The sequence below is a fragment of the Rhinatrema bivittatum genome, chromosome 10, assembly GCF_901001135.1.
Source record: "Rhinatrema bivittatum chromosome 10, aRhiBiv1.1, whole genome shotgun sequence".
Lineage (NCBI taxonomy): Eukaryota > Metazoa > Chordata > Amphibia > Gymnophiona > Rhinatrematidae > Rhinatrema > Rhinatrema bivittatum.
The window spans coordinates 42,408,397-42,420,450 of NC_042624.1; the positions used below are offsets into that span (position 1 = coordinate 42,408,397).

At 40.9% G+C, this 12,054-nt stretch overlaps 2 protein-coding genes across 3 annotated transcripts in view; both read left to right on the top strand.

Annotated features, from left to right (window-relative positions):
- Positions 1-1,751, top strand: part of AGL (amylo-alpha-1, 6-glucosidase, 4-alpha-glucanotransferase) — a 112,996-nt gene extending 111,245 nt beyond the window's left edge. Inside the window, exon 34 of the mRNA XM_029617465.1 lies at positions 293-1,751. Coding sequence (XP_029473325.1) covers positions 293-410 — 118 coding nt within the window. The 3' untranslated portion in view covers positions 411-1,751. The remainder of the gene's footprint in view (positions 1-292) is intronic.
- A 2,619-nt stretch (positions 1,752-4,370) lies between these two features.
- The window catches only part of LOC115099712 (putative defense protein Hdd11), a 108,324-nt gene continuing 100,640 nt past the window's right edge, over positions 4,371-12,054 (top strand). Inside the window, exon 1 of one of the 2 annotated variants that reach the window (XM_029617461.1) lies at positions 4,371-4,798. In XM_029617461.1, the coding sequence (XP_029473321.1) occupies positions 4,778-4,798 (21 nt within the window). In that variant the 5' untranslated portion in view covers positions 4,371-4,777. Of the gene's footprint in view, positions 4,799-8,070; positions 8,090-12,054 lie in introns of those variants that run through there. The other variant, XM_029617463.1, reaches the window with a different exon arrangement.

The following is a 12,054-nucleotide window of genomic DNA, read 5'->3' on the forward strand; positions in this document are numbered from 1 at the left end:
GAGATGCTACTGAGAAGGAACATTCCCATGGTCTCGGAAAGACGTGCTTGCTTTAAGGATGCAATGGTTCAGTAGGTGTCTTTGTGAGGAATGCAATGATCGTGTGTGCTGGTACAGTCTGAGAAGTGAATTTGCCCACAGGGTGAAATCAGAAGGGATCAATTATGGACCATGATGCAGATTTTAAAATGCAACCTAGTCTTTCATCCAGCCATCTGACTTGCTTTACAGAGAGTTGAATCTTCTTGTGTTATAATTAATGCAGCATTATCTTTTCTTGCTGTTTTTATAGATCTTCCTGGAAAGGGCTTCCCGAGCTGACCAATGAGAATGGCCAGTACTGTCCTTTCAGCTGTGAGACCCAAGCCTGGTCTATTTCGGTTATCCTGGAGGTCCTTCATGACCTATGAAAGCTGACTTTGAATAACTGTTGCATAGAGTTTGCTGTCTTCCGGGCTTATGAAAAGAATGAAGTTAAAATCGTTTCTTCTTTCTTAATGTTCTGTTTGCACAGTCTCTGCATCATTTCGGTTTTAGTTATTTGATGAGATTGGCATTGTTTAGGGGCGGATAAGGCTCTGCCGAATTTAAAGCGGGACAAATAGGCCCAGAGGAATGGGGCTTGGTTTAGTTTTTGTTTTTTTGTTTTTTTTAAAGCTTGAATTTAAACCATGCCCTGGTCCCACCAGCAGGTTTGTTCACAAAGTATTGATGCGAATCTGCCCCACATGCTACAGGCTGCTTGTCTTAACCCCAGAAGTTCACTCTATGGTGCTGTCCCATCAGACTGACCTTATAAGTCCTACAGCTCAGCACCCTTTTTGCCTTTGAGTTTTCCAGGCAGAAGGGGGAGAGGTGAGGCTCACAGGGCACACTATCTGCACTTTAATGACACTGTATTTAATGCAGCATTAAGGTCAACAAAGGCTTTTTGAATGGCTTATGAGAGGCAGTATCCATTTGGTTTTTCTCAGCTAGAATTATCTGGAAAACCTTTTGTGTAAAAGCAATAATTTGCAAGAGCTGTGTGATTGTCTGGATTTGTTCATCAATTATGAACATATTGGTTTGATCAGTGAAAGCCTTGGGGTGGAGGGACCTAACCCTTCGCTTTTTCAGTTTTGGCCTTGCACTACTCGGTTCACATATGAATATTATTTTTCCCTTAGCAGGTTAACATTGCTTTTTTAATTTATTTAATAGTAAACTTTTACCTTTTGAAATGAGAGAGATCCTGTACAGTACAGATATGCCGGATGTGTCAATTGTAAATGAATTCTATCAATAACTGCACGTATTTAAGCTTCGCCACTGATTGCTGAGCGTTGCTGTAGCAGCAGATGGGGTAACCCTTTGCATAATCACTGGCTTTGTGAAAAGTGAGCATAATAACCCAACACACATGCACTGATTGATAGGAGCTGTGTGCCCCAGAGATACCTACCTGGCACTACCTGCAACACAGCTGGGTGACGAGCAAATGCCACAGTAATCTTACTCCCTAAAAATGTGTGTATATTCATGTGTTATGCGCTTGCAGTCTTATTAATAACCTTTCATAAAAACCATTGTCTAGAGCAAATAAAAGAACCTATCTACATAGGACCTGTCTCAGTCATGCATGCTGTAGTTTAAGAGGAGGAGGTTGTCCTATTCCTGTGTTTATGAAACATCTGCTGGCTGTAGAAAATCTGCTATCATTCTTCATACCATGTGCCTGCACCGCAGGAAATAAATGTCTTCAGCCGAGAGACCTGGTCCCTTGTTTTTGTGCCTGGGATTTTGTGTACAAAGTGATTTTCTTTTCTGATCTAACTTGAGTGGAAGAGTAGCCTAGTGTTTAGAGCAGTGGGCTGAGAGCCAGGGAAGCCAGGGTTCAGATCCCACTGCTCTCACTTGTGCACGCTGCCTTGCTGCAGTCAAGGTACAAATCAGTCCAAACGACATCAGATCTTCACTGATGTCAGCTGTGCTGTTCATATCTCTGACTGTGCAGGTAAAACTGACCTGTAAAACCTACCTCACCCCGAGTTCATAATGCCCCCTCTTACAGTGGTATAAAATAGTCCACTTATAAGTGGGCTTCCACAGAGGCGCTCTCTAATCGGCATTTGCGATAAAAACCTTTCCGGCCAGTAGTGATGGCTAACGGCAGGCACAACGCACAGAAAAAAGGCGCAGTTATTTCCGGCATTACAACCTGCGGGGCTGAGCGTCACTCTATCGTACGCCACAATCACCAACCCTCGTTTCCATTTACTCCACCCAAACTCCTCCCACTCAAATACAAATTGTAAATTTGCAGGCACATTTTGCGATGCAGTATTTATCGCACGCGTTACAGCGTTAGTGTGCGTGTTAGGACCCTAGCGCAAAATGATAAATGACCCTGTTAAAGTATAAGTCCTCTGGGGACAGGGAAATAACCCCAGTAACTGTAATCCACATTGAAGTGGCTCGTAGCACACAATGACAGCCCTCTGGCCAGAGTCACAGACCAGGTGCACCTTTAATAAGTGGCCAGTGGGTGTCACTGTTAAGCAATGCTAGGCCTGCCTCTAGACGTTGTGAATACTGCCTTGGCTGACCCAAGAAGCAGCAGCTAAGGTTGGGACTCAAACCCAGCTCTGCATGAATAATAATAATAATAAAGCTGTAATTCCTGCTTTATTATGAATGTTTTGTAGGTGAGTCACCTAAGGCTGTGTATAGGTAGTATATACATTTTAGAAAATAAATACCTGATGTATGCTAATTTGATTTTAAAGAGAGATGTATATGAGTCCTGGAGAAGTGTTTAATAATAAAATTTCAGAGGATGCCCCTCTAGCCCTGGGTGGCAGCAGCCCGCTGTTATCCAAACACACGCTGTCCGATACACTGGGGGAGGGGCAGAAATTCTAAAAAGGAGTCTCTGGGGTTCTTCCTTGGTACTGCCAAGGGAAGGGCCCCTGAAAATAGAAATTTTGATTAAAAAAAAAAAATTGTCTTTGTTGCTGTTACTCTTCCTATGGGGCAAAGGAACATTTGAAAACAGCTGGGAGAGGCCGCCTGAAATAACCCTGCTTTGATCTCTCCCTTGAAAGGGCATTGTCTGACTGAGGATGTGAATGACTGCACGCTGGCTCTTAGTGCCTGAAACAGCAGATCTGGGGTCTGAAATTAGTCTAAGCAAAGTAAGTTGTGCATTTCATGTAAAGTTTGGTTGTTTGGTCTCTGTTTCAGGTTTTTGAAAACCTGCTGATTCTATGGTTTTCCTGAGAAAGATGACTGAAGCCCTATTGTAAAACCTTGTAGGCGTTTCCTCTGCTTTTGTTCTGAAAACGGAGACCTGCACGAGAAGTCAATGAAATGAACACTCACCCTCTCACACTCTGGCTGGGGGGTGGGAGAGAAGGTGGTACTTGTTCCTTGTGAAGAAATGCACAGTGTGTATAGACTCAAAAGGAAATAAATCCATGCAGTAATACCAAGAAAAGGTTCAGGTAATCCAGCACCACATGGAAAGGTAGTGTCCACTGTCCACAGCTTCATTATGATTTTGAGAATTTTGTAGGATAGTTAAAAGTTCTAGCAGATATAGTAACATAGCAGATAGGTCCATCCAGTCCTGTCCACACTGCCAACCATAGAGCATGACTGCCTGTAGCATATTTCTCCTGATGCAATACGTTTTATGTCATCTTTCTGCATTGTACCCCACTCTCTTGGATAGCTGAGCATGCAAGCACCCTATTTAGCTTACAGCCAACATCCCTTCCCTCCTATTTCCAACCAGAGGGTCCTGGAATAAAGAATCCAATCAGCTGCCAACAGCAGTGTGGCTGTTACCTGAATATGCAAGTTCATAGTTCCCCATGGCCCTTCTGGACTGCTCCTCACCAGTGCCACCCTGCTGTCCCAATAGAATCTGAATCAATACTGAGGTTCATCTGATTTCCACTTGCTGCCACCTGATGGCTTCTGCCCAAATTCCTACCCCATAGCATTCTCTTGTTATAAATCCTTTCATCCGTCTTGCAGACTCATGTGTTCTTGGAGGCTCTTGGTCTACAATATCTGTTTGTTGGTCCAGTAAGAGGTATTGCAACCTTCCAGACGTAGATAATGATCTTCCTCTTTATTGAGTCCTTTTGCTTATATGTTTGTACTTGTGTTACACTGTAAGTGGTTTATGTTGGTATTGACAGGTACTCCTTTTTATGCTCATGCAGGTACTGTCTAGCAGGGATATTTGTACAAATGCAGTATAACACACATCTTTAAGTAAAATTTATAATGTGCATTGTTAGCAATCGATGTGAATGGATATTCCCTTTGATAATCAAATACTCTTCGCTCCCAATTGAACCATAGTTTGTAGTAAAAAAAAAAAAAAAAAAAAAAAGATCTAAACAGATCAATACTACATCCTAGACCCAATCCGTTTGCCCTCACCAGGCCAGATGTAGCAAAGCATTTTGTGTCTATGGGAAACGTGCTTAGTGCATAGGCTCCCTGCTGGAAATCTCTGCTCTCTGCATCACTGGACTCCAGGCTCCTGTAAGAAGGGTGGGGGGGATAGAGAGGAGAGTTGTGACGCTCAAAGGCAGATAAGGGAGAGCTGACAACAGGCACAGGAGAGGTTGGTTTTGCCCAGCTGCAAACAAGGGCTGAGAGTTTCTGCTCTAGTAAAGCCTGCATCTACCAATCTGCTTGGGAAATGTGGGGTTTCCTAGTGACTAAAACCTTGATTAATGCGATCTACCATCCTTGAAGAGCTTGAATTGGGACTCATATGACATATTCCAATTTAAAGGTCAGTTCGTTTAAATAAAGTAGCAGTATAGCCAGAGTCCTCAGCACTCAACTTGCCTGTTCCCTGATTTTGCTGCTGCTTTCTTGTATCTCATTGCTAAATCTTTTTTTTTTTTTTTAATATATTCTTTGTTTTAATCCTGGCCTTTTTAATTAATAGCAGTTTTCCTGTGCACTCCCCTAGTGCCCATGTTTGTAAAAGCTGAGTTTCTGCTTTGGATCTAGTGTGATGCCCGTGTGGGAAGTCAGATAAGGGTCTGGACAGCAGCACAAGGGCTTACACACATTTTAGTGGTAGAAGAATCTCGCATGCTGTAAGGTGCTCTGGCAGGGCATCATATAAAAACTGAAACCTATTATTTACATGAGACTAGGTGCAACTATTAAAAACTTCTTACACAATTTAGGAATGACATTTAAACATTGTAATGGAAAGGATTTATTTTTCCACTTATTGAATTTTCTTTAACAAAAAAAAAAATGTTTGCATTCTTTTATGGCATTTAAAACCTCAGCAATAGAAATCTTTTTCCATCTTTTCTACCCAGTGCAGATCTAAAGTTGGTAGCTGGATGAAACAGATCCCACACATCACCCCTTCCCTTCTCTTCATGGTTTTTTTTCTCTCCTTCTTTTGCAATTGAATATTTACACATACAGACATTTAAAAATACAAAAAAGAATGGACATTTTCTTTCATCTTTAGCAATATAAGTCCTGTTTATTGTTGGTCTGAGAACCTGTAAAACGTTTGTGGTTTCAGCTTGTTTTATGATTTCACATGTAACTGTCTCTTTCAATGTATTTGTTAATGAACTTAATAAAAACTTCTTTAAAGTTAAAAAAAATAATAGTAAGTTGCTAGCTCTTCTGGTGTGAGAGAAGTCTTATACCTGAAGAAATCTAAAAAGCAGAAAGAAGGGAAACAGAAACCAATATTGATTCTTCAACCATTTAAAAGATTGATAATGTGCCTTAAGACAGTGACCATGATCCAGTAGCTGGAGTGCTTAAGTGAGCACTCAGAGTAAGTTCTACAGGTATTCATGAAGCAGTTTCCAGCTAAAAATGAATGAAGTCCCACTGATGTTGGCATCTACCTGTCTGGTAATCGTAGATAGTTTGATATTTTATATACTTAAGATCTAAAGGCTCTTCATTACTCCTCTTAATTGCCAAAAGTCTGCATGTATCTTGCAAAATAGAAAAATTATTCTAAACTGCATCACAGCCCAAGTGGTAAAAGGTAAAAGAATACAAGGTTGAGAAGAGAGCACTCAAGTGTGTGTCATTAAATTAAAATATTTATTTATTTAAACATGCATTAAACACTTCCCCAGCCGAAGGCTGACGGCTTGAAGTGATGCACAAAATTATCATAAATAAAATGCAAATCACTGCAAATAACATGAAAAATGCAAAACATAAATGGAAAAATGGGAAAAAAAACCCAACCCTACACTTAGCCAAACATAACATAAAAGGGCCTCAAAAATATTGCAGCTGTCATACAATGGTTTAGAAATGCCCAAACCAAAAAAACTTCTAAAAGGCTGCCAACATTGATCTACCCATGCAGGACCAGATACACTCCCTTTCGCAAAAGATTGTCTTACCACCCACGTTGAAAAGTCAGGTCTTCACCTTTTTCAGAACTTACAATAGTTCAGTTCCAATCTAATGTCCCCCAGAAACAAATTCCACAACAAGGGCACCACTGTTGAGAAAGCTCTAGCGAGTAGGCGGACTTACCCCATCTCCTTAAGAGAGGACACTAGATCTCGGCTTTCTCTTCGGATGATACAAGTCTAACTGGATTTTCAAATAATTCGGGAACCTCTCTCTTGAAACTCAAAATGTTAAAATCAGAATTTTAAATTGTGCCTGCGCCTTAACAGGAAGCCAATGCAGATCTCTCAGAAGCATCGAAATAGATGTCTGCTTCAATTAACTAGATACCACCATTGCAGCTGCATTCTGGACCTCCTGAAACCTATGCCTGAGCCTCACTGGGAGGCCATGCATAGGCCATTATAGTAGTCCAGATGTGATGTAACCAAAGCATGGGTCACTATTTTAATAGCTTTCAAATTAAGGAAAGGTTGAAACTGCCTTGCCAATTTTAGTTTCCAAAAAGCAATACGAATTATCTGAGAGACTTGAGACGTGTAACTAAAGCCAGAGTCAAATATAATTCCCAAATCCCTCACTACAGGGGAGGGTTTGAGAATGTCAGTCACCTCTGATTGAAATTCAAGGAAGTCCACAAACACAATTTCACTTTTATTAGAGTTCAGGATCATATTGCTCTCCAAAAACTAACTTGAAACTGCTCTCAGACTCTTATTTAGGCCCTTTACTGTAGCATCTCTTATCAACATTCACTGGTTCAATTACTGGATATCGTTCATATAAATATACCCTTTTATAGCCAGAGTATGATGTAAATTCCCCAAAGGCTGCATAAAGGTGTTAAATAATAGAGGAGACAAAGGTAATCACGGGGGTACCCCATAATCAATGTTCATAGGGGCAAAGTACTCCCTACATTTACCCTGCCTGATCTTGTGGACAAGAAATAAGAGATCCACTGTCACACTATACCATTCAGCCCCAATCTAAGAGATCTATTTAAAAGTATGGAATGATCAACTAAATGAAAAGCTGCGGTCAGATCAATCAAGGTTAACACAACTTGCTTCCCCTTATCAAGTCAGACATAGTCATTCACAGAAATCAATATTTACTCCTCGCTAAGGCCTTCACAGAATCTGACCGTCCAAAGCAGGTTTTTTTCCTCGTTTAATGAGGAGGGGGACCTTTTAACATACTCAAGAGAAAATCTCATTTGTAAGGCCTTTTATGTAGAGTTAGCAGGGCAAAGGTCCAATATACAACAGGTTGCTCTAGTACTGGATACAATGGATTTTAAATCCAAAAAGGTAAAATGCCCTAAATATATCCAATGGCTAATATTTGAACCTATTCTAGAATTCACCTCCCCGCACCAAATCCTACTAGAGCTAAATTAGATTTCTTGTGAACCAGTCCTGTAAGTAAATCAAGAATCTTAGTCAAAAAGCAGACAAAAGTGAGGCTGTCTGGGTACCCCACTTTTCTATGAGCCTTGACCTAATCTCCACCCAACAATTTTTGCACTCCGGAGAAAAGCTCTTTAAGATCATTCTCTGCTGATACAATAGAGGAAGTAAAAAAACTTCCTCTTCCTTTTCAACTTCTCCACATTAGCAATTAAGAAAAGCATCACAGGACAGAGACCAGGATATGAAAGGTGTTTGTCTGCTTTGTATTGACTTAATTTTTTTCCAGTTTTGCATTATGTAATTTTAATGCCCGACAAATGTATCAATGAGGTTTTAATCACTCTTTTTTTTCCAGTTTCATTTGGCAGTTCTTCTTCCTCCAGGAAGGAGTTTTTTCTCAGAAATGCTCTGAAGAAACTGTTACAGGAAATGAATAAGTTTGTGTAATAATTAGCTACAGCATATGATTGCATGTGTTTGGGCTGCCTTATGTGGGTAAAGCAGACCGTGCCCACACGTTCCTGTATTCTGGTGCACGGTCATGAACTCTAACCATGCAGGTTGCAGGTGCTGTAACGCTGCTAAGATGGAGCATCCATGCTACAAAGAAATAAATAAACTGGTCCAGGTTTCAGGTAGCTTGGCTGACGTCTCAGGTCACAGAATATTTGCTGTGTCATTGTACAGTTTGGTGCAAGCTTGCACGCAATCCCAGTAAAGCATAACAGCTCGAAAACTGATTTTTACTCATTCAATAGAATTCAAAATCTTCAGTCAGTGAAAAGCTTTTTCTAAACTCTTCTGTGCCTGACTCCCCAATCTGGTTCTTCTGGTTTGTTTGCACTCTCTTTACAGAGAGAGGGAGCAGGATTGTCAGTGGCCTGCTTAGTTTACACATTAACAGGTCAATTCAATAAAAAAACGGGCGCGCATATTAACTGCCCGTTTTTCCTAACGCGCGTGCAGCCACATTCCCTGTGCGCACAATGCAGTATTCAAATGAGAATGAAATCAGGGTGGCGGGAAAAAAAGTGTGCGCTGAAGGAGAAATACGCATTTCTGGTGCTCAAAGCTTATTGCATCGGGGGCATGGGTATCTAAATTGTGCATTTATAACAAACGTGTGCTGCTTTAGGATATAGTGCTGAAGTTTATATGTTTGCTGATTTTAATGTTGGAAAACGCATTTTGAAAACCCTGCTTTCACCTCTATGTGGTGTTGTGAGCCTGCAGGAAGACAAAGCGTTAATTTACTGCTTCTCTGGTTTCTCTTATCAAGTTAATGTATATATATTTTACAGTAAATATATATTTTTCTCTCCCTAACATAATAAGCATTTGTTTAAAAATGTGTTTTTAAAATGATTTAAAAAATGATTTATACTCTAACTTTAGAAGTTGGGATAAAGCAAAATATTATGTAAATCCTATACTTCAGTGGATTTTATGAAGTTGAAAATTCATTTAATTATAAAGCGGTCCGTTCACTGCTTTATATGAACTCATTGTTAATATGAAGTTATGGAAATCTGCTCTGCCTGTTTGTTTGAAGGAGTTTTAAATAACTAGTTGCCTTTAATTTGTCTTGTCTAGTAGAGAGCTGGCATTGGCTTGCTTAACTTACAATAAAGTCCAGATAACAATTCTGGTTGCCGCATCTCAAAAAAGATATAGTTGCGATGGAGAAGGTACAGAGAAGGGCAACCAAAATGATAAAGGAGATGGAACAGCTCCCCTATGAGAAAAGACTGAAGAGGTTAGGGCTGTTCAGCTTGGAGAAGAGATGGCTGAGGGGGGATATGATAGAGATGTTTAAGATCATGAGAGGTCGTGAACGGGTAGATGTGAATAAGTTATTTACTCTTTCAGATAATAGAAAGACTAGGGGGCACTCCATGAAGTTAGCATGTGGCACATTTAAAACTAATCAGAGAAAATTCTTTTTCACTCAATGCACAATTAAACTCTGGAATTTGTTGCTAGGGGATGTGGTTAGTGCAGTTAGTGTAACTGGGTTTACAAAAGGTTTGTATAAGTTCTTGGAGGAGATGTCCATTACCTGCTATTAGTCAAGCTGACTTGGAAAATAGCCACTGCTATTACTAACATCAGAAGCATGGGATATATTTAGTTTTGGGGTATTTGCCAGGTACTTGAAGTCTGGATTGGCCACTGTTGGAAACAGGATGCTGGGTTTGATGGACCCTTGGTCTGACCCAGTATGACAATTTCTTATGTTCTCTGTTGTTGCACCAAATGAGTGGAATAGACTTCCAGTACAAGTGAGACAGTTACAGGATTTTAAAGTTTTCAGAAAGGCATTGGAGGCAGCATTTGGGTGAAGCAGGATGGTTACTTTTAAAGTGTTTTAAAAAGATAATACAGGTTGGTGATGTTTTTAATTTGTATATGTTTGTCTTTAGTTGTTTTATGATTGCTATATTGTAATCCACGCCAAAATGTTTTATGGAGGTCGTGGAATAAAATCTTTTTAAATAAAAATAAATAAATAAATACATAAAATCCCATCCCTAGTCCCTGCTTTCTCTGCTCATTAGACAATAAACCATGGTGGTTCAGTAGAGCCGATGCTGCAGGTTTTGTTAAAATATAGCTGGTTTGTTTTTTATTTCATTTGTTTTTTAAACTTCTACAACTAACTTTTCTAGACAAAAAGTTCCCGCTTTTATTGCCTCTCTGTCATTTTTTCTCTCTTGTCTTTGCTCTCTCTCCTTTATTCTCCTTTTAATAGACTGGAAACTGATGAACAGGCGAGGAGCACCATAAAGAAACCCAGAATTTATTTGTTTGATCTAATTAAAGGTTTCACAACCTACAAAAATTTCTAAAAATAGTAAACCTTTTTTATGATATTTGATGCCAGAAATATTCTGTGCTGTGTTCTTTTAATCAACTGAAAAGTCTTAGAGAAGTGTTTTGAGGAGTGGTTTTATTTTTAATTTTTAATAGAGCAAGTGTTACATTTGTAGATAAGCATTACCACTTTTGAATGATGTCATTTACTGATGTAATTATTTGTCTGGTACTTGTTTATCAACTAAAGACATTTCAAAACAGATGACAGAATCATGTTTTTGGAAAACAGTGAGGTGCTTGCTCTTAACAGAACATTATCCAGCACTCAGGGGCTTTGTTATATTCCAAGAAGTATCTTCAGTCGCAAAAAAAAAAACTTTAAAGACCTGTTTGTGCAGTGAGGTCTGCGGCTTAAGGCATTCATCCCATCCAGTGCTTGGTCTTTACTTCCAACAAGAGAGGATGCAGCTCATTTCTAGCATGGATAACTGGAAACTGAAATTTTATTTTTCAATCCAGTCATATTTGAAACCAGTAAAGACATTCAACTGGCTGCATAAAGGGAACTCTTCTGAAATACCATCAATTAAATGAGATTGGAAAGGAATGATCTTTGGAGCACACCAAACTTCCAAATGCTTTCTTTATCTCCACTTAATCACAAGAGATGAAATGCACTCTCCATGTTCTCTGGGCCGATGCAAGGGTATTAAGCGTCCTAGGCAAACCTTCTACCTTGCCCCTGCCCCCCCCCCCCCCCCCAGTTCAGGCCCCAGCTCCGGTTCCAACCTCATTCACTCAGACAGTCCCCTTCTCTTTCACACACTTAGGGGTAGATTTTATAAATTTACACGCGTGCGTACTTTTGTTCGTGCACCAGGTGCGAACAAAAGTACTCTGGATTTTATAAGATACGCGCGTAGCCTATAAAATCCGGGGTCGGCGCGCGCAAGGGGGTGCACATGTGTGCAACCTGTGCGCGTCGAGCCCGGTGGACGCTGCCTGTTCGCTCTGAGGCCGCTCCGAAATCGGAGCGGCCTTGGAGGGAACTTTCCTTCCACCTCCCCTCACCTTCCCCTCCCTTCCCCTACCTAACCCACCCCCCCAGCCCTATCTAAACCCCCCCTACCTTTGTTGGCAGATTTACGCCTGCCGAAAGCAGTGTAAATCTGCGCGCGCCCGCGGGCTGCTGGCGCGCCATCACCCGACCCGGGGGCTGGTCCAGAGGCCTCGACCACGCCGCCAGGCTAGCATCACGCCTCCCGCCCCACCCCGAAATTTGCGCTGCCCACCCGACACACCCCCTATGCAAAGCCCCGGGACTTACGCGCGTCCCGGGGCTTGCGCGTGCCGCCGAGCCTATGCAAAATAGGCTCGGCGCGCACAGGGGGGATTT